General features: G+C 45.5%; 1 protein-coding gene across 3 annotated transcripts in view; it reads right to left on the reverse strand.

Moving 5' to 3' along the window:
- dennd2b (DENN domain containing 2B) overlaps positions 1-22,765 on the reverse strand; it is a 49,238-nt gene that overhangs the window by 13,809 nt on the left and 12,664 nt on the right. For all 3 annotated transcript variants that reach the window (XM_080843615.1, XM_080843616.1, XM_080843614.1), the window contains exons 2-11: positions 22,649-22,744; positions 17,149-18,450; positions 14,869-15,014; positions 10,250-10,374; positions 9,788-10,003; positions 8,961-9,057; positions 8,762-8,806; positions 8,159-8,343; positions 6,875-6,984; positions 1,006-1,075 (exon numbers count right to left, since the gene is read on the reverse strand). In XM_080843615.1, the coding sequence (XP_080699741.1) occupies positions 1,006-1,075; positions 6,875-6,984; positions 8,159-8,343; positions 8,762-8,806; positions 8,961-9,057; positions 9,788-10,003; positions 10,250-10,374; positions 14,869-15,014; positions 17,149-18,450; positions 22,649-22,722 (2,370 nt within the window). In that variant the 5' untranslated portion in view covers positions 22,723-22,744. The remainder of the gene's footprint in view (positions 1-1,005; positions 1,076-6,874; positions 6,985-8,158; positions 8,344-8,761; positions 8,807-8,960; positions 9,058-9,787; positions 10,004-10,249; positions 10,375-14,868; positions 15,015-17,148; positions 18,451-22,648; positions 22,745-22,765) is intronic.

Consider the following 22,765-nt stretch of genomic DNA (forward strand, 5'->3'; position numbering starts at 1 on the left):
ATTAGGTATGCAATTTTCTTCCACTGCTTTTTCCAAATGGATGATTAAATCAAGCATGTGGAGCTTGGTTAAAATCCTTAGGAATGCTTCCCACATGCCAGCCCTTGGACCTCCTCCAGGCAGGGAGCAGAGCAGGGAGCAGAACAGAGAGCAAAGCACAGGCACCTCCTCATTCTCCCAAGTCATCAGGGAGCAACTTAATACCTTCTAGCGTGAAAGAGTCAGGCTACACCAGACCACTGCCCCCCCCTCACCCTCTACCCCCCTTCTCCCTCGGTCATATACAGAGAACATTACAGACAAGCGTATCGAAATACACAATATACAACACAAAGGGTCGTGTACACACTTTTAAAAGCGGGAACTTTAGGACGAGAGAGAGAAGAGAGAAGAGAGAAAAGAAAGAAGAGAGAGAGAGAGAGAAGAGAGGAGAGAGAGAGAGAAGAGAGAGAGAGAAGAGAGAGAGAGAGAGAAGAGAGGGAGAAGAGAAAGAGACACAAATGAGGCCAAACCCTTCTCATTTTCGTCATACTACAGAACATAACACCACACAGGAAAAACTAAACCGAACGCTAGCCAAAAGCACGGATTTGACATTTCAGGGAAAAAAAAAGAAAAACTTCAAAAGCAAGACAAAACATAGAGCAGAGTTTCATTCTCCACATGACAAACATATCATGGTTTCTGTTCTTTCAGTTTTTCCCTGAGAAAGTCTCATTAAAACAGAAGGAGTCGTGTTTACAAGCAGTCGTCCCCCCTCGACTGGGGGACGAAATAACCAAACTCTTTTACTTACAAGCAGACAGCTGGTCGGCCATTAAAACGCAATTTACATTCTCCCTCTCACTTTGTAATTACAATACAAGGACCTATGTGACGCAATGTGTGGGGTTCTTACAAGAGTTGAAACAACCACGGCTAACGCGTGTTTGGGCAATTAACCCTGTGTCCCTCACCACCCTCCTACTGCTGTGATGATGATGACCCAGGAGTCAAAAGGCTTACCAAGAGTCGCCTGCAGTAGCCAAACCGCCTGCTGCCATCTTCACCAGTCAGCATGAAGGAGAAGGTCTCACTGTAAAACACACAGACACACACACACCGAGACACAGACACAGACACAGACACAGACACAGACACACACACACTGTTAAATGTATCCTTTAGTAACCTCCTAGAAATAATTAATTGTTTGCTTTTCGACGCCGAGAGCCTTTTCGACAGCTCTCACAATTAACTAAGACGGCACTTTGTTACTAACATTTAGTACTGACTAGTTCGGAAAATCATGTCATACTCCAAAACTCCTTCTTAAGTGTGTTTTAGTCGAGATACGAACAGGATCCCAGGTCTCTCACGAGTTCACCTATTCGTATTCTCTTTCTATCGTGAAAGAGAAGGAAAACATACCTTTTCTCACTGCTGCCAGGGTTTCTGTTTCAGAGGAGTCCCGGTCTCTTACGGGTGACTCGTTCCAAAAACAGGATGCTGGTTCTTAGCAGATGTACTAAGGTACGGCGTGCAGCAAGTGCGGGGGGAGTTACCCCCCCATTGAAGGAGTCAGAATCGGGTTTGTGGTATAAATTAGTACCTCAAAGATTTATTGTCGACTAGCTCCAGCAAAAAACAAGCTCAAAAAGACTCAAAGCTCACAGCGTCTCCCCTTTTTATCCCCAGTCTACTTCCTCCCAAGTCACAGACCTTTCCTTTTTAGGTCATACATTATAGACTTTGTTAGACTGCTCAATGCCTTTTTCTCTATGTCATACTTTAACAAACACGTGTTCATTATCTTCACCAACAGCATGTGTTCGCCTCCAACTGACCTGACCACACATTTCCTGACACTCAGGGCCCCAAATGACACTTCCCTTTTTTGTCTGCCTTGCACATTTCTAAAGACACTCAAAATTATAACAGCACTTAAACACATACATTGTTCTACATAAGGTGTTCACTTCAAAACCTCTTTTCACACAGTATGTAAGCATAGTTCACTATTAAAGCAGTTTTTCAGCAAGCATAGATTATATAGGTTTGTTAAACATGACTCAAGCAATTTCAATAAGCATGCATTTGTTAAATGATAATCAGTATATGGATCAATCTTGTGGCTGGCGTGTTCACATTTCTACGATTCATTCAACATCCTCCTCTTGAACCGACCAGCCACCAGCCCCATTGGCACCCGTCCTCTCCACACGACCACCAAGGAGTTCTCCAGACCGCGATTCTTTGCCAGCACATCTTTCTCCAGAATAAAAGTCCATTTGCCTGCAGACACAGTCTCTCTTTCGGACCAGTATGACTCATCCCACCCCAATCATTATTCTTGAGGACTAAAGCGTCTTTATTTTCAGCAAGAAAACCATCTTTTAATTTCATTAGAAATAACATGCAGTCATATTTATATAGGCTACATATATATCAATTTCATATATCATTTTCATGTGAGATTTCAGAACTCACAGGCCACTTCGTACAGTTTCCCCGGGGCTTTCTTTGTCTTTTTTTTTTATTTTTATTTTTTTATTTCTTGCCCCCACCAGTTTGCATGCAGAGCAGAGCCTAAGCCACCACATGACCTAAATCCTACTATCTTTATCAAACTGTTTATCATCGGTTCTTGGTCGGCCTCCCCAGTCCCAATCAGGTTTCAATATGCTTCAATGCTCTGAAACCAATTCAGGATGGGAGATCGGTTTTTTGCCCCAAACTCTCTTTGTATCAAGTAGGCATAGCACATGCCCCAATCTCTTCATCATTAGGTATAGTAACACTTAATGTAGTACCATAATCAGTAGCTGACGGCTCTTCTTTGGTTATATCATGCGCAACATGCAGCGGGGACTCCGGAGAGTAAAGCGACGAGGCTTTGCTTGGTTTTTTGTCCACAGCAGCTCGCCTCTCCCGCTTGTCTCTCGGATTGGCCCCTCCCGCAAAATTTGCTTCAGTTACTTGTTTTACATCTCGCTCTCAATCTCACAGCGGCCTATCTAACTGGGCTGCGCCCTCTGAACGCATTAATGGCTCCGGCTGAATTATCATTGACCCCTGTGCAAATGGGGCCCTGACTCCTAGCCGGGCTTTTATGTCGAACAGGAGTTGGCGTTCCAGGTCTCATCGGCCTCGAAGAAGGTAAACTATGTTGCAAAAATTCGTTTTTACTCGAACGTTTTATTCGTTTGAACGTTTTTATTCGTTTGAACGTTTTTATTCGTTTTATTCGTTTCATGCACCAGTTCAGTCAATTTATAATTTTTCGAATACGATGGACAGTTGTTCGTGTTCGTAACAAATTTAGTTTCGTTTTAAACTATGTTGCATCGTTAATTTTGTTTAGACAGTTCATCCTCACTATCCTCCTCTTTCTCCTGCGCTCTTCGCTCTAGCATCCCCGGATGCATAAACTCTAGTTCCTTCGCAGCAAGGGCTTGTAGTAGGTATTGTTCCTCGACTGGCTTTTTGCACTAGAAATCGTATCACTATATTTTCGCACAAGGCTCCCCATGTGAAAGCCGTAGCTACTTCTGTGTAGAATTCCACCGCGGACAAACCTACAGTCTTATCTTGCTTTTGCTTATCGTTATATGTCGTTAATGTCGTTTTGCGTTATGGTTAACGTGCTTATCATTATATGACAAACCATACAATTCAGCAGCTCACATAGGAGGCGGTCTAAATCCGTCCATGGGGTCTAGTCACATTTCAAAAACTGTTAATCGTCGGTTCTCTCGGAAGCGGCTGCCGGAATGGGTTCCGGACTATTTCTAGGAGTAGGCATAGCATATGCCCCAATCTCATCATCATGAGGTATAGTAACAGTTAACTCAGTACCATAATCATTGGCTAACTGCTCATCCTGGTTTATATCAGTCGCAACATGCAGTGGGGACTCCGGTGAGTAAAGCGACGAGGCTCTGCTTGGATTTCCATCCACAGCAGCTTGCCTCTCCCGTCTGACTCTCGGATTGGCCCCTTCCGCAAAATTTGCTTCAATCACTTGGTTCGCAAAGAACAACAGCTTGAAAAGTGTAACAAGAACAAAAAGCAAAAACTAAAAAAAGAAATACTAAAAAACAACGCAGCTAAATTAATTCATTAAACTTATTCAAATTAATTCATTAAACTTTTTTAAAATGAATACTAAAAGTATTAAACTTAAAACTCAAAACCTTAACTCAATTAATCTATCTATCCAATGCAATCTAAACAAATGCAAGGCTTGTACTTTGTTACCTAAGTTTCCTCTGGCAATCCAGAGGCTGCTTTTTCCAATTAGAACCGATTCCTCCACACTTGCTGACACACTGTGTTATTAGCTGTCACTAATAACCATTTTCCCCTCGACAAACACACAGGAGTTAGATTTGACATGATGATATGACATGATTTCCCTTTTTCTTACAACAACGCAATGCATTTTTGGAATGTGATCCATTATCCATTCTCACTGTCTTTGGGTTTTTGTTAGTTGAATACAAAGCCCTCCTTCCTGGAGGACCTTGCCCGTGGCTGTCCTGCTGGGATACACTTTAGTATCGCCACCTGCATTAGCAGCACACACTAAAAAGCACTAACCATAGATTTTTTTTTATCCTCCAATAGGACCAGAAATCAGATGGGTTCGTGCACCTGGACTACTTATCCCGATTATTAGAAATTACCCTGGTATCTAACAATCATTAGAGTAAATAGCCCCACGTCAGAGAGAAGCGCACTTTATTAATACACGAATGATCAATTCGGTATCCCTCAAAAGTGCCTTTTTTTAACCTTTAAACACGGGCTCTAGATTTACCACGTATTCAAATTCACTCTTCTCTACAGTTGTACGTCTGAATTTCCTATCTGGTGGTAAGTCAGACTCCCATCCTAGGAACGGAAATCAGCATGAGTTCGTGCTCACGGAATATTAATGTCTATCGTTAGAAATTTACCCCGGTATCTAACAGACTTTAATACGCCGACACGTTGGGCGCCATGTTAAATGTATCCTTTAGTAACCTCCTAGAAATAATTAATTGTTTGCTTTTCGACGCCGAGAGCCTTTTCGACAGCTCTCACAATTAACTAAGACGGCACTTTGTTACTAACATTTAGTACTGACTAGTTCGGAAAATCATGTCATACTCCAAAACTCCTTCTTAAGTGTGTTTTAGTCGAGATACGAACAGGATCCCAGGTCTCTCACGAGTTCACCTATTCGTATTCTCTTTCTATCGTGAAAGAGAAGGAAAACATACCTTTTCTCACTGCTGCCAGGGTTTCTGTTTCAGAGGAGTCCCGGTCTCTTACGGGTGACTCGTTCCAAAAACAGGATGCTGGTTCTTAGCAGATGTACTAAGGTACGGCGTGCAGCAAGTGCGGGGGGAGTTACCCCCCCATTGAAGGAGTCAGAATCGGGTTTGTGGTATAAATTAGTACCTCAAAGATTTATTGTCGACTAGCTCCAGCAAAAAACAAGCTCAAAAAGACTCAAAGCTCACAGCGTCTCCCCTTTTTATCCCCAGTCTACTTCCTCCCAAGTCACAGACCTTTCCTTTTTAGGTCATACATTATAGACTTTGTTAGACTGCTCAATGCCTTTTTCTCTATGTCATACTTTAACAAACACGTGTTCATTATCTTCACCAACAGCATGTGTTCGCCTCCAACTGACCTGACCACACATTTCCTGACACTCAGGGCCCCAAATGACACTTCCCTTTTTTGTCTGCCTTGCACATTTCTAAAGACACTCAAAATTATAACAGCACTTAAACACATACATTGTTCTACATAAGGTGTTCACTTCAAAACCTCTTTTCACACAGTATGTAAGCATAGTTCACTATTAAAGCAGTTTTTCAGCAAGCATAGATTATATAGGTTTGTTAAACATGACTCAAGCAATTTCAATAAGCATGCATTTGTTAAATGATAATCAGTATATGGATCAATCTTGTGGCTGGCGTGTTCACATTTCTACGATTCATTCAACAACACACACACAAACACACAAACACACACACACACACACACACACACACACACACACACACACACACACACACACACATACACACACACACACACATTGAGATCATAAGAGCAGCGATCATCAAAGCCCATGCCCTCAGATGCTAGGTTACGCCAGATGGGTTACTAAAAGCAGCCTGGACTCTACAGAGAGAGATAAGGCATCATCCCCCAGCTGAAATAACACATGAGCACACTCCACTCACACTTATTTACTAGCCTGCTTGATCTTATGCCATCTCCAAGCTAACCTACAGCATGGAAAACACGACACCAGGGAATACAGCCCCAATGACTTATTCCTTAATTTATTTATTTGTATTCTTTGAAGTTGAGTACCATTCCAGCATTAACACAATTACACTGCCTACGGCAAGACTTTTTCTGTTTTCGCTCGGCACTGCTCAGAGGTACTGGTGAGTGGCCCCAGCACCAAGGCATTTGCCATTCTTGACACGCAGCTTGTAAGTTATTAGCCAGAGACAATTACACACAGGTGGAGCCTCGCTGGAGGGCCAGCCAAGGCTGACGAGGAAACGTGTTTCGCTGGAGGCATTTCCTGTGCGCCGACAGACTCTGCGTGTGTAAAGCCAATACAAACCAAATGCTAAATGTAAATTCTTTCAGATATGGCAAAATACAAATTGTGCTGTGTTAATAGCTCTGGACCTCTGTGCACCTGGCTCAGGAAGTTATCCATTTTAAGGCCAGGAGAGAGTATAAATGAGAGCTTTAGAAGAATGGGGAGGGAGAGGGAGAGGGAGAGAGAGAGGGAGGGAGAGATAGGAGGAGAGCAAAGGAGAGCAGCGTAGTTACAGAGGCTGAGGGGTCACATAGTTGGTGTTCTCTCTACCTGCTGTACTCAGCCACAGGGATCCAGTCTTTGGCATCAGGGAAACAGAACTGAGGGATGGCTTTGAGTCTCTGCTCAGCCTCCCTCATCAGCTTGGTGGGCCTCTCTAGCTGTGAGAGGAGAAACAGAGAGAGAGACAGAGAGAGAGAGAGAGAGAGAGAGAGAGAGAGAGAGAGAGAGAGAGAGAGAGAGAGAGAGACAGAGAGAGAGAGAGAGAGAGAGAGAGAGAGAGAGAGAGAGATACAGAGAGACAGAGAAACACAGAGAGAGAGAGACAGAGAGAGATAGAAAGACCATGTCAGGGTGAGTTGGGTTGGGAGTTGCATACAGGAAGAGGTCTTCACCACATGCTCTTCTCAGCATGTTTGACATTTATAGAGGTGCTCTGTGTGTCTCTTCATGTTGCCCACAACTCCTTTCATGTGGGCAGTGCTTTATAAGTATCCTGTTCCTTTTCCAGTGCTCATTCATGACTTGGTGTTCTGTCTGATAAGGCTACGAAAACCCCTCTTTCCCACCACAAGTACAAACACACACTCTAACCACTGTCTGTCCCCTTTCTCCTTTCCTGGCTCTAAGACGTCACTGGGTCAGACTTTCTGTTGGCAGGCAGCCGACATACCTCGGCCTCCCCCGAGGCTCAATCACCGAACCAAATCTTGAATAACTTAAAAAGCCATCTCTGAGTAACTAAACACTTAACTCCCATGGCAACGGTTTCCTGGTTACACCACTTAATGACAATAAGCCCTGAGCCACGACCCCCCACCCCTACCCCCCTCTGGCCTAAGGATGACAAAACCGTCACTGCGCTATCACCAGATCTCAGCTTTGAACAAAGTGTGCGTAATGACAGCTATAGAATGACACAAGCTCGTTCAACCTCACCAAAACATACCCTTTTTTACCACCAGGGACCAATTTTAACTTTCGCTGACATTGGGCCAGTATCAGCAAGGGTCATTAACTACCATAAATCAAAGCCCTCTCAGCTTATTTTACATTTCAGTGGCAGCAAGTAGTAATTCACTCAAAAATAAAAAGGAATAGTTCTATATGTTGCCCCTGGCTCTATTTATAAACCTGAGAGAGAAATTGAAATAGTTCTGTATACACCATGGACTGGTTTCCCAGACAAGGAACAGACGTGGTTAAAAAACTAAATGTATAGGGTCTTGGTTTAAATCATGATGATTACCCACAGCCTCCAGGTTGGAGTCTAAGCCTGTCTCAGTAAGCCTACAGCCCTCTCAGCTATCAATTCTGGAGCCTCTTGGTCCTCACCTTGGGGAACTGGTAGGTGACCTCGGGGGTGTAGGAGCTCTTGGTGGGCTTCTTCTTGAGGGAGACCACCACAAAGTACTCAAACAGCTCCCTCTCCTGCCACTCCAGGAGCTGCAGCTCCAGGGTGCGGTAGCTGGGCGCCCGCCGCAGCATAGACTGCAGCTTCAGAAGCCTCTGGGTGTGTGCTGAAGGAGACAGGAACAGCATCACTCACAGAGAATTAGATGATCAACAGATAAGACAGTTAATGTGTTCTAGGCCAAAATCCATGTCTCATTTCTCAAGAATATTCAACTCACCTCACGATTACACTCTATGGAATCAAGCTAATATTAATGCTGGAAAACCCCATAGACAAGTCCTACTCAGAAAAGGTTGAATTCAGGTTAGACTAAGCTAAGGTAGTCTTTGAAATTCTCTCTTTGCAGAAATTCCTTCCCCTAACATTGGCTTGTGTGACAGTTAAATATCCCGGGATCATGAGCGGCTAGTTACTCTAAGCTAGCAGTCTGTTGCTTTACAGGAACAAGGATGGCAGTGGGAGACCTCAGTGGCCTTCAACATTCTGAAGGCACTTTTGAGTGGCATGCGTTAACCTCTCACCTTTGAACCTGTCGTCAGAGTCACTCTCACTCTCACTATTGTCATCTGTTATGAGAGAGAGCGAGAAAGAGAGAGAGAGGAGAGAGAGAGAACAAGAAAGAGAGGGGGGAATATGAAGCACTTGCTCAAACACAGAGGTCATCAACACAAACTTGAGGAATTCTGTCCTCAGTCAAGGCAATGTGACTATGCAGCTTACCCCTCAGAGATGCAGTTTCAATGTTGGACAGGGAGAGCTTCTTCAGCCTCTTCTTGCCTCTCTTGCTGGAGAAGATGGAGTTGATCCTCTGCACCAACTGTGGAAGAAGGTATAACTGAAGCCTGACGTACTTGAAAGTTGATGACATCAATTGAATCCAGAGTAATTTACAATAACAAACGACAGAGGGCCAATAAAACTGCTTGTGTTCTAAAGAAATGGCTTTTCCAGCTGGTACCGGGTGAATGGCTTCCAGAAGTGTGCTTTTGATCACACTGAGGAAGTGGGTTGGATTCATTAAAACTCACTCATATGTGGTTCAAAAGCTATGACCTTTAGTAAGATATGACGTTCAAAAAAAAAAAAAAAAGAACAGTTAAAACTGAAGGCGGCATTCCACAGTTATCCTTAGGGAAGGAGCCACGATTGACCTCTATTATTGAGGAGTTAAGAAGAGAAAACAAATGAGTTCCTTTTGACTCTGATGAACAGGTAGTTATCATCAGGAAAGGAAAAAGTACCACTAGGATAGAGGGAATCAGTTCAGTTACACAGCAGACATCACAGAGCAAAAGAAACATTAACAAGGCAAAACTAATATTGACACTGGAGCCCAGGCTCTACTCTCACTGGCTTACTGTTTGAATGAGCCACAGTATCCTGAGCTGTATCCTTCCTCGTGGTTCTCTTCATGGAAACGACTATTTCTTTTCCTTTTCATAAACTGTAATCTGTCATGTACTCTATAGTTTTCACATTCATCATGACACACTAGTCTTGCCTCATCCAATCCTGGGTCCTGCATGAATGTGGGTGTTGAGTCCTACCTTGGGTACCCTCCTCTGTCTATGGGATGCTAGGGTGTCACTGGCAGTGCTCAAGCTGTCGTCCAACAGACCACAGGTGGAGGCCGACCCACCCAGGTGTGGCATGAGCAGCATGTCATCGTGGCTATGCCGCTTGGCCAGGCGGGACGTCCGGTGGCTCTTCCTGTCGGCAGGGCCCGGCAGCCGTAAGGACTGACTGCTTGGTTTAGAAGGAAGCTGAGGAGGACCAATGGCACTGGCTGTGTTAGTTCATAGCATTCATGACAGGCGCTTAAAAGCTACATTTTGTGTTCCGGGTAACCATCTGTGTGTAGAAGAGCCCAAACTAAGTTCATGATACCATGTTCATCTGTTAAAGGTTAAAGGTCACTGAACATTTTAACACGTGAAAATAAGCTGGTGTCCTTACTCAGACGAATCAGCTGGCCAATGTATTAACATTCACCAGCCTGCTTTAATTACCTGGGGAGGAGAAGTCAACTTCCGGTCTTGGGAGGTCCATAACTGGTTCAGTGACCCCCGAGACCTTCGACCCAAAATCCGTCCCTTCAGATCCACATCTTCATACGGGTTCTCCTTCATAGACTCTGAGTGAAACAGAGAAAGGTCTGGTCATAGACCTAACAGAAACCAACTGCCAGATAAAGGACAAGGAAAAATGCCTTGTTAGGGGCTGAGTGGTTAAAGGAGAGAAAGAGAGACAGAAAGAGGCAGAATAGGGCCGTAGACATAACTAGAGAGAGAGAGAGAGAGTAGGAGAGAGAGAGAGAGAGAAATAATAGAGCGGAGAGAGAGAGAGAGAGAAAGAATAGAGCGCAGAGGTGGGGAGAGAAAGAATGAGAGAGGCACCCTTCGGGGGCAGAATCCGATGAGTCATTGGAGCAATGTTCTAGAGCAGTCTCTCGGCCGTGCTGGCCCAATAAACGCTCAGCTCTATTGGTTAAAAAAAAAAACGTTTCTTTTGGACCGAAGCACTCTGGCTGCTCCGAGTCTTCAAGTCTTCAGGTCAGTAGTGAGTCATGGTCCGAGCATGTAGACCATCTACGGTGGAGGAGGATCCTGCCCTGAGACACAACTGCAGCCTTTCTCACAATATATCCACGGGGATGTCATGATGTCATTATATTGCCTCACAAGTTTACCGGCAAAACTTTGACGTCTTCTCAGAAAGACTCAGGAGTTCAGATTTAATCCAAGCCAACAGCAGAAAACTACAACCATAGCAACCAGTTGTTGAAAGAAAGAGCCACACGTGACTTTAAAACAAGTCCAGTCCAAAACAAGCCTGTCCCTGAGGACAGATGTGTCTCCCTATGGGCATGTCATGGCATACACACACATTTGATGACAGGAAATGGTCAACGGGATATCCATACATATCTGGCACTAGCTGTGCTTGGGAAATTACCAGATTGTATAAGACCTTGTGCAACATTGCAGGCTATGTCCATCTTGACATACGCTCAGCATGTGATGGTGTTTTTTTTCTCAGGGGTCTTGAGGGTTATGAGAACTTGGGCAGAGCTGCACTTCGGCTCAGTAAAACGCCTGAGGACATCATGAAAAGGGGCTGCTTTGGTACACACCGAGCTGGAAAACCGCTACTTCATTTTGGCACGCGACGCGTCAAATGCCTCCGGTCTTGAAAGCTTTAAGTCATTAAAAAGGTGGTGAATTATACAACTCTGGGTTTTGTGTGTAAAACTGTACATTAGAAAAAGGTCGGCCCGTCAGGGTTTTGAATGAGGCTCTGTGGGGATCTCATGTGTCATTACAGCTGAGCATTACAATAAAAGGGCTGGGATGACCCCTGAGAGCTCCATATGGCTCTGACATGAAGGCAGCGTAATGAGGCATGCTGGGTAATAACAGGTTTGCCAGCCCTGCTGATGTGCTGGAGGGTACTAATCAGCGACTCTGCTTACAGAGAGCCAAATAACAGAGGGCGAGAGAGCGAGAGAGATAGAGAGAGAGAGAGAGAGAAAGAGAGGGCACTCCTACCTAGCAAACTCACGCCACAAAAACACACACACACACACACACATACACATGGGGACACATATGGACACACATATGGACACACACACAGACACACACACGAACACACACAGACAAACTCACAGACACACACACGAACACACACGGATACACACATGGACACATACGCAGACACACACATGGACACACACACACACTGTGATTGTGCCTTTGTTTATACAACAGGCTTTTAAAGCGAGAGGACACAGAGTGCAGACTGTGTGCGCAGACAATATGGGTATCATATTACTGTGCCAATAAAAAATCCCCACCGAGGGACGTCCACTTTATAGTGATTACAGTGGCACTGCCCATTCATGTGGCGGGGGGAATGTTCCCCTGCTGCACAGGACTTGTGTCATGTAAACATTCAGTGGCACCACTAATCATACGACACATCTGGCCCTAAAAGAGACGGGCAGGTTTAAAGCCACATGGGCCAGCCCTGAGAGCACTGCCTGCGAACACTCAGCAATTGTGGCCTGGGATCTTCCGTCAGTTCTCAGCTCCTTTCATTTGGAGGAGGGTAGAGCAGTGGGAGTGACGACTAAAGAACAGCCTGAGCTGGAACTCACCTCGTTTGAGCCTGTGGATTTACTACCGCGTGGCACTGACGGAGCTTTTCCAAAATAACACAACTGCAAAAACGTCAAAACAAAGACTCACTTAGTTCTGTCTCCAGCATCATGTTCGCCGCTCAATCGTGCCTGAAGTTTCCTGTTGCTCTTGTCAGCACTTCCCCGTTCCGCTAGCTAGCTGGGCCAGCAGCGCTGCTACCGAGATCCAGAAAACACAGTCGCGCACCTCTCTGCTGACAAGTCACTGAGCAAACATCTCGTCTCGGCCAGATCACATGTAACCCATGTAAACAACACCCAGTGAAGCATCGTGTCATCATGGCGGTATCTCATCGTGGCTTCATCACTGCCAACCTACTACACCCACTGCACCGCTACATGCCTTCAGGGGCCACAGCAGAGCCACCGCTGCTGACTGAAGCCCTTAACAGGAGCCCAAGTGAAGGGTGCCGGCGGCCTGGGCTCCAGGCTAAAACATGAGGTGGAACGAGAGGAGAAACATGGCTTATCTCCCAACACATGTGGCTGCCTTTTTAAAATGGAACATATGACCTGCAAAACCGCAGCTTCGGTCATGCAGGAAGCCGCCGCTGCATGCCTCGATCGGGGCCAGCTTTTTCAAACCGGAGCGGAATCGCCGGGGACAGACGCCCAGAACGCAGAGGCAATATATTTCCCTGGAACTAATCAGCATTCGCTGAAACGCTCGACCACAACGCCAGCCCCCCCCCCCCCCCCCCACAACACACACACACACACACACACATACACACACAGAGACAGACACACACCGGAGGTGTTTGGCGAACAATGGAGTCTTTGTTGGAGTGCAGAGTGGAGTCACCCTTGTGCCTCCTCTGCCGTGGACTGATGCACCGCTTGGAACGGCTGGGCAGTAGCGTCCCAGAGACAGTGCGTCAGTCTCAGCAGCCTCAATAACACACACAGAGACACGTGGCCCCAACACAGAGCCCCCGCAGCTCAGACTCATCAGGAATGAAAGAGAGAGGGGGACAAGCCGCTAACCCCACAAATGAGGAGACAACATTAACGCCCCTTTTCCCTGATTTGTTATGAAAAAAGGGGCTCATCTCACTATGTGACAAATGTTTTCCTTTTCCCAGCAGACATCTTTATTAGGTCTGGCATCCAAGCCCCTTCAGCGAGACCGGGATTTATAGCTAGCCCTGAGGGTGACTTGCCAATGTGCCTCAGTGTGTGTGCGTGTGTTCGGTGTGTGTGTGTGTGTGTGTGTGTGTGTGTGTGTGTGTGTGTGAGGGCAGGCGTGGGGGCTTGACATGCAGGCCTCCTGTTGACATGTGAGGCTCCTCTGGGTACCCGCTACACATCAGCCACAGTTCATTTCCTAGTAGGACGGAATTTTGCACATAAAAACGTCCAGCAGTGTATGCCAGCAGTCTGTCACCCTGCACACACAGAAACAAGCATTCGCACCGTACATGCTGTCGTGGTCAAGGAGTCATTTTATTTAACACCAACTGAGGAGTTATGTAGCTATTTCCTACATGGTTGTATTAGAAATTCTAATAAATGTTCTGCTAGGTGCTTACACTACTAGACACTCTTTACCCTCTAAAGCGTGAACATTTCTGCCCTGAGTATAAATTATAATTATAATAACGATATAAATATCACAGCCCACTGCTAACTTTGTTACTGCTTAATTTACAGTTTGCTTTCATTATGGGTTAGATCATGAGTGCAGTGGACTCTCTCTTAGTATAAAACAATAAACAATGCTAATAGCAACAATACAAATTAATAGGCCATATTTTTCTCTTTTTTGACTTGACTAAAACAATATTGTTTTTACATATTCAAAACAAATGTTCTGCTGGTCCAGACATATTTCAATTGGCCAATACAGGTTGTTCCCATAGGAAGGAGATGCAACATAAATTTAAAACATGACTGTGAAATTCCGCTTCGCAAGGGAAGGCCAAAATTATACAACCCATCTGTTATTTCTGGCTTTCATACATCCATTGTCAATACCTCCAGGCAATTCAGTATTCCGATGCTAAGTATACTGTACATCCTTTTTTAAACTGTCATTTGAAAGTTAAGAAAAAAACACAAACAAAAACAAAGTCACATATACTGTGCATAGTTGTAAAAATATGTCCTTATGCAGATAGGAGCCTCTTTATGAAAAGAATCCAAATGTATGAATATTGAATAGGGCATGTCAAACATGCCAACACTCAATCACCATTTTAAGTTTCTTGGCATTGCTAGGCGTCCTGTCTGGCGCCATATTGTAGGCTATTGTTTGCTGTTTGGCTTATGCACATCACAAGTCTTTCTGAAGGACTGAAATTCCTCTGTGCTCCTTGAAATTCCCTCTGACCGTGCTCCTCACAAACACAACAGAGGCCTGTCATTCTTGGAAGTTTGGCCGTATGTGTGTGTGTGTGCGAGTATGTGTGTGTGTGTGACTCTTACCCACTATGTCCTCGTAGGCGTTTTCCTCTAAAGGGCTTTTAGAGCTGGGGCGACTGGCAGTGCCCCTGGAGGCCGTGCCGTTCTCAGTGGGCGAAGAAGGGTGGGAGGAGGGCAGGATCGCAGCGTCTTCGGACTCGTACGATCCCCTAAGATGGACAGCAGACAGACCTTAATTAGGTGAGCAAGAAAAGACGGAAAGAGATGTGCCGACCCATAAAGAAAAACGATAAGAGGGAATGGTGTGAGACACAAAGCAAGCTGGCCTCACGCTTTCAGCCACGTGCTCGGACAGTTGAGGAGCGGTCCAGTTGGGTCAGCTCACTCACCAACACACACACACACACCCCACCCCTGGCCTTCCCCCGCTGCAATCAGCAGGACCACCTGAGCAGATAAAAGCTGCTCAGGCATTCTCCCGCCACACACACAAACCAGCTCTCTCTGAGGCAGCCAGTTAAGAGGAGGACTCAAATGAAGGGAAAGAGAGAGAGACAGACACATTGTGGACATGCAATAGCAACCCAATTAGGCTGACGGCAACATGTGCTCTGATTGGCCCACGGTTTCCTGTTTATTTACCCATGAACAAAACCATGTGTAATTGGTCCTCCATCTGTCTATGGGAGTGTATTTGTGTGTGTGTGTGAGTGTGTGTGTGTGTGTGTGTGTGTCTGTGTGTGTGTGTGTGTGTACTTGTGTGTGTGTGTGCAATAGAGGCATGTATTAGTGCTGTGATATCATAGAGTGGTTCAGTGTCTGCCTGTGGCTCCCAAACAGTTGATACTGCGCCAGCCGCAGGAATTTTAAACACGGACTTGGGGCACAGAGGACATTAAAGGATCCCCTGCTCATGCATCACAACTGTCTGGCCAGTCTGCACAGGCAGACATTGGGGCTAAACAACTGCTTCTCTCAAGCACATCTTAACAGGGTACGAGAGCTGTAAACAAACTCAGAGAGTTGTCAAAAAATGCCATGGGAACCCAGCGGGCGGCACAGCGCATTGCCAAGGAGATCTACACGACGAGAATTCAATTCGTCCATTAGAACCTCCACCAGCAGGCTGCTATCAGACGATCTTCTCAGAGGATTTGCACAGTGTAGAGAATCATCAGAGCTCTTTATCTGTGGCTCCAGTGTACGCCTGTTTAGGCTTTGGCCCATCTTCAAGCTCATTGAGAGGCTTTAGCCAACGCTTGGGAGCAAAATGAAGGAGCAAAATGTTCTATGTTTCTGGGCTGGATCGCTTGGGCTGAAAGACATTCTATATTAAAAGCTGTGTTTCATTACTTTCTACTGTACTCCACTGAGATCTGTGGCTTGTCGCTTGTGTCTCATTGACCAGAGAATGGATAGCTGCCATGGAGAAATTAATAAAAGATGCCTACATGCTACAAACCAAGCCTTTTATCACAGCAACTCAGGAGAAGAATAAAACTATGCTTGGAATGCATTTAATTTCAGTGAAACATATCCAGTCTGTATTCATATTAAATGTATCAGATCCACTAAGAAAAGGCTGCACAACAAAAAAACATGTTGCTATTTCATGACATGATATCCCTAATTGGATGCCAGGAACACAATAGTTTAATATGGAAAAACACCGAAGCCTTGGGAAAATGAATATTAGACTCAATGCTGATCCCTGCTTACTATCAAATGCTAAACAGAGAGCAGACTGAGTGGAACCAAATCACTTTGTAACATAAGAGCCTGTGAAATCAGCAGAACCGATCTACTGTACATTACCCCGCAGCCAAAGACAAAAGCCAATAACTCAATCGCTGCAACAACATCAACAAAGTGAATGCTTAGCCTGTGATCTTGACCCGTCACAACATTCTCACAACATGTCTGAGATGCTTCCATGTCCAAGACAAATAAATGGTTGGACATTCCGAGGGAGCTCTCTGAAGGGAGCTAAACAAATGTATTCCCTTTCTGTGTTCTTACTGTTAAAACTGTAGACTTTGCTCTGTCATTCTGCTAGATAATAAATCAATTTGACTTGGGACATATTGTGTTTCTAACCCTAAATGGAACTTTGGAGAAGCTCCACAATGATGATACATTTCTTAGCATTTAGGGACAGCACACAATTCTACCATTGGCACTCTGAGATTTCTTCTGAATGAAGAGTGCGTTAAAAATAAAATGAATTATAAATTATTATTATTATTATTTGCTCACCTAGAGTAATTAGGCCTTCTACATTTAAACAGACACATTGAATCTATCGCCGACTGCCAATAGGGGTATGGAGCCATTTGACCTCACCTATCCTTGGTCTTCTTAGGAGAGCCTCCATCAGTCTTTGGGTTCCGTGACAGGGAGGGGGCTGGAGTGGAGGGCAGTGGGGGCGGGGACTCACATGAGGGAGGTAGTCCGTTGCTGGGAGTTGTGCCTTTGTGGTTGCGGTTGGCATCATACTCAAAGGTGCGTTTCGGTTTGGGCAAGGGGTTGACCGGCGTGCCACCGGGACTGGCAGCTGGGGGCTCTGGGCTCTCGGATCGGGTGGAGCAGATGCTGAACCTCTGCCTGAGCTTGGAGAGCCTGCTCGATGCTGGCGAGAAGTCAGACTCGGTAGCAATGGAGCAAATACTGCTCCGCTTACTGGCACAGGCACTGTCAGAGTCCTCAAGACCACCAATGGTGAACGACTTATGTCGTGCCTTGTCCTGTCCGTAGCAGTTGCTAAGATACTGGGGTGGAGATGGAGCTGGACCGTCCTTCAGCGCCTGCTCAATCTTCTGTATCCGGGTGAGGACAGCGGAGGTTTCCTTGCGCACCGTCAGGGAGCGCAGAAAGACACCAGACGCTTCGGTCTTCCCCGGCTTCTTCTGGAAGCGGCCCGCGGACTCCCTGTCCGATGCCACCGCCTCGTCTTCCTCTGTCTCTGGGTAGGAGCACTCCGAGAAGGCGGTGCTCATCCTCCGCACACCCTTGAAGTCGAAGGTCTTCTCACTGCAGGGCGAAGGTAGGAGGCCGTCCCCACCGCCTCCCACGCACTCGCTGCTGGGCCTTTTCTCCAGACACAGGCTCATCCTAGGAAGAGCCACTCGCCGGTACTCCCATTCTGAGATCTTCTTGCGGATAGTGGCAGAAGGGGGCCCTACGCCCGTGCGGCTGAGCGAGAGGGTGCGCTTGTGGCTAAGGTTGGCCGCAGAGGAGGTGGAGGAGAGGCCAGGCCCCAAGGAAAGTGTGCTCCAGCTCAGAGGCCCCGCGCTCAGACGCCCCGCGCTCACACCCTCTTTGGCCTGGCTGACCTCGGGCAGCTGCTGGTTCTCCTTCTGCTCCTGACCTGCGTCGTTCTGGCTGGGTTTGAAGATGGAGAGCCTCTTGTCCAGGCAGCTGATGCTCTTAGCCTTGATGAGTCGGCTCTGGGACTCGAAGTCCGCGGAGAGAGAGGCACCGCTGCGGAGGCTGGCGGTCTTCTGGCTCCAGTTCCGCTGGCTCAGGAGTTTGCAGTCTGCTTTGGTGTACCTGGACAGCGGAGCAGAGTCCTTGCAAGCGTTGAATGAGGAATGGCACTGGTCCTTGCAAGAGAAGAGAGTGGGAGGAGGGGAAACAGACTGGCACCTGAAATGAGAGCAAAGGACAAGGAAATGAAAAAAAAAAAAACATTCCCACAAGGCGGTTAAGATTGTTTCTGTTGAATCTTTTCCAGGGAAAAATAGCCAATCGGTCCATTAAACACCATGAAAGAGCTGAATGCTCTGTGCTGCTAAAAAAATCCCTGATTCCTGTCGACAGAACACTAGGCAAGAGGAATTAGAGGAATACCAGTGGTTACCTCAGGTGTGTACGCAAGATTGCCAACAGATAAATCATTGTACTTGCTCGGACGTAAAATTCAAAAGCCCCCTTCTCAGAAAAGGAAGGAAGATGAAACTTCAAAACAAGGATAGATCTTTCACATTATGAGTAACACTGACCACGCATAAAACACTCCATGGAAAGAACCCCAGTAATCTGACATAGTTTTGGCAGCATCAAAGCAAACTTTCAGCCAAAGAAAATAGAAATGCTCAGTAAAAATGCATGTGTGGATTTTTCCACATAATTAAAGTGATTTGGGGAGATTTTATGTGGACCCCACACACAAAGCCCTGGGAAAGCATTGGCTATAAGAGATGAAGCAACTCCTACCTTCACCAATCCTCTGAGACAACGCTGCTGTGCTGTGGGTCTTGTCCTTCCTTAAAATCCATAACAAGGCACACAAAATCCCCTAATAACCCACTCACACACCTCACACCAATTCTAGCGGTGGAGAGAGAGAGGCTCTACTGCCCTCATCTTCAGATTCCTCACATATGAGGAGACAAAAAAGTTCACAATCGTTTCAAAATATCCTGAGTGCACCAGATTCCAGAAAGTCTGACTCGACTTGGCCGCTGCTTCGGTGAGAATGAGGCAGAGATCTGATGCTCACAGTGGCGGCTGGAATAACGAGTACGGGCTGGGAGCAGGCCAGGCCGGTGTTCCAGGATGCAGGTTGGGACAGATCGCCTCACACCCCACTGCGGGAGGGTGGGGAAGAGTGGCAGCACCTGGATCGCTGCAGGCCCTACCTTAGGCTACTTTAGTTTTTAAGATCCACAGTTCCCAGACAAATGCTTGTTTCCTCAGTTCACACACGACTCAACACCTCCAAGGATCAGAATATAAACTAAACTGTGAGATTTTGAACCCACAGGCTAAGTCAGAGACTACAGCTTTATGATATACCGTTCCCTTACGCTCAACACAAGAGATACTATTTCCTTTAGCATGTTTGTACCTATTTTTCTGACTGTGGTGAAATTCATGTCAGAGTTACAGATTATACGTAGGACTATTTTCAACAGAGAGGGAAAAAAAGAAAGAAATGCTGACAGCTGACACAGTGGTGAATAATTGAATCATATTTACTCAAGTCAATGGCAAATAACCAAGCATTTTCTCTGTGTGCTTGGTCCAGCGGTCAGAGAGGCCACTGCATTTTGTCACCCTATTTACTAAAGGAGTGACAAAGTCACATATTAACCAAACACCGCCATTTAAAAACACAAAACCAACCATCGCCAATGAATGTTACAGGTATAAAAACATATTCTCTCACAATTAGGCTCTCACAATGAAACAAATTAATCAAGCACAAAGTCAAACACCATCAAAATATTTCTGGGGAGTTTTTTAAGGGCCTCGGCGAAGGCACTGCTCCCTGAAGGAATTCATTGAATGAAGTGAACCCATGCCATCCATCATAAAAGCCCACTAGGAGGCCGGTGGGATGTTTTAACAAGCCCGGCGTCTGACCAGACGACCTACTGACTACAGCTACACTCTTTCTTGGAGAAATATCCTGGACTCATGAAGGACTCAAAGTTACTCCATCGAGTCCCACATACCCATTCTACTTTATGATACATCCTTCAAGCATGGGACAGTTAACAGGTTTCAAGCAATCTGTGTTTCTAAGAGTTGTAACGACTGCTGACCTGTTCAAAACCATATTTACATCACTCCCCCTGTGCCATAATTCAACCCAAGGTCAGACTGAGGCTCTGTACTATAAAATGTAATTATGTGGAAATGAAAACACATGTAATGCATGTCCTGTTATATAAAACCAAGGCAGAGTCCTGCTCCTTACGTGATGGTTTAAACTGATCTATTTTCTTTTCCTTTTTTTGTATATCACCATGTTATGACAAGTCCGATTTCTGTCAGCCAAGCTAAATTTCACACCCGCCAAAATATAGGTAGGCTGCTAAATTTGACCAAGGATGGCCCTAAAATAAAGTGTAGAATATGATGCCTTTAACAACATTTTGACACATATTAAACATTCTGTAATCCTGTGAACAACCCAATGCAAATTAAGATCCTATTACTGGAAATGTAGCTTTAAATAGGCCATTAAAAGTCCATCCAATTCTTCCTTTCTAGCTCAACTTGATCCACACATCCACCATTTATAGCCACATTTAAAAACACAATCAGCTATGGAATAACAGAGCACATTCAAAAATATGCCTGAAACATCCGTTCCAGGATCTGTGAAAGCTCGCCGGAGTGCAGCGCTAAGCCCCTTCAAGATTCTCCACACAGAAGAGAAAACACTGAACTCAGGCCTCTCTCCGAGGCAGTGTGTGCTGGGGCTGGGAAGGGTCTATGGCGGCCATACGCTGTGGCCAGAGACAACAAGCCAAGCGCTGGAGCAGGGCCGTCTCAGCATTGCCCTGGCCACACATGAACTGAGCTGGCTGCCAGAAATGGATCGACTCCCACCAGATCTGGCAGGGCACCTTCGACCACAGGCTATTTCCTGCTCCCTCAGTAGCCAGTGAGAAAAGAACTGCAGGATTCCATTAGAAACACATCAAAGGAGGAACACATGGCACAGAGGGCCAATGAGTGCACCTTGGCCTTCACTTTCTGTACTGAAGACAAACCTTTTTTTCTTACCCTTCACCTCCTCAACAACCTGAACGTATTTCACCCCAGTGGTGAATCATGCTTCCTGTAGTTATTATCTTTTTTATTACGAGAAGCTTGTCTCAGTGCCTTCCTTTAAAACCTTCTCCGCTGAAATCCTCTATTCATAAAATGTGTCTCCTCAGCAGTCTGTCCAGCCAGCAGAGGCTGTAATTTATTGTCAGAGCTGTGTGTATTCCTATCCAAGAGAGATGGCCCTGTGGCAGGACGGATGGCCATGCAACAATAATTTCTCACAGAGACTGTGCAAATATTCATAAATGTCTCGTCAATTTGTGATAAGAGAACATTAAGAAAATTCTGTCTTGAGTGTTTGGAAAACATTCCCTCTAAAGAAAAGTGTCTGGCTGGGATCATATTTTAGTCCAGTACATCAGATTTGGTCCTATAACTTTGCTTCTTATTTGTACCAAACGTCAAGGCACATCCCCAGCCCAGAGGCTGAACAAATATTGAATTGAACTTCAAAGTAGGCATCGCCATGTATGATGCCTAGCTCCTGTTGGCAAGGCTAAACCTTGATAAGAGACTGACTCACTCAAATTCAGTTCCACCCATACTTTTCGGAAACCTAATCCACTTAGACTCTCTGACACACAGTCACACGGCTATCACCACTGAGGATCTAAATGGCAATACAATGAAGAGATATGATATAATAATTGCCATACCAGAGTAGTGACTGTAGAGCTTAGATTCAAACTGCATTGGAGAAACATACCAAACTGCACAAACTGCACAAGTCTGACTCTAGGCTCTCGTGTGCTGCTGAACAATGTTGTCAGAGGCAAAAATGGATTTCAATGGTGTTCTCCCAAGACATTTTTCCCTATAATAGCCTGTGTTGAAAAGAATGATTCTAGGAGACAGACAGTATATATGAACTGAAAAGGGATGACAAATGACAGAGAAAGAGAAAAGTGCGTTTCCAGAACTTTCATTATTCAGCTCCATTTGTTTCTGTCTTGCAGCCGGAAAATGTCAGCTCTCAACATGTTAACTCAAACAAGTTAGGGCTGAGAGAAGAGTTTATGTTTGAATGGGGCCCCTTTCCAGAGTAAGAACACCGTTTATGAAAGCCTGATGATTTCAGCCACTCCCTCATAAAAACATAAAAATCTTGGATTTAGGCAGTTTAACATATTACTAAATACATGGATTTGATCAAATAAACAAATTGATTTGATTCAATCGGTTACTTTTTCTCACAAGACAGCTTCATGTGTTTTCAATCCAACCGCTCCATCTCTGTAGTTGGAGCTCTGGTAGCTTGCGTCTGCAGCTGACCACTCACCTCTCTGGGATCTTCTGAGTGTCCTTACCCACTCCTGTTCTGGGTGCAGCCTTGGTGCTCTTGTTGGCAGTCATCTTCACCTGACTGCCCACTCACCTGACAAAGAGACAGAACAGC

The sequence above is a fragment of the Sprattus sprattus genome, assembly GCF_963457725.1.
Source record: "Sprattus sprattus genome assembly, chromosome: 8".
NCBI classification, from domain to species: Eukaryota; Metazoa; Chordata; class Actinopteri; order Clupeiformes; family Clupeidae; genus Sprattus; species Sprattus sprattus.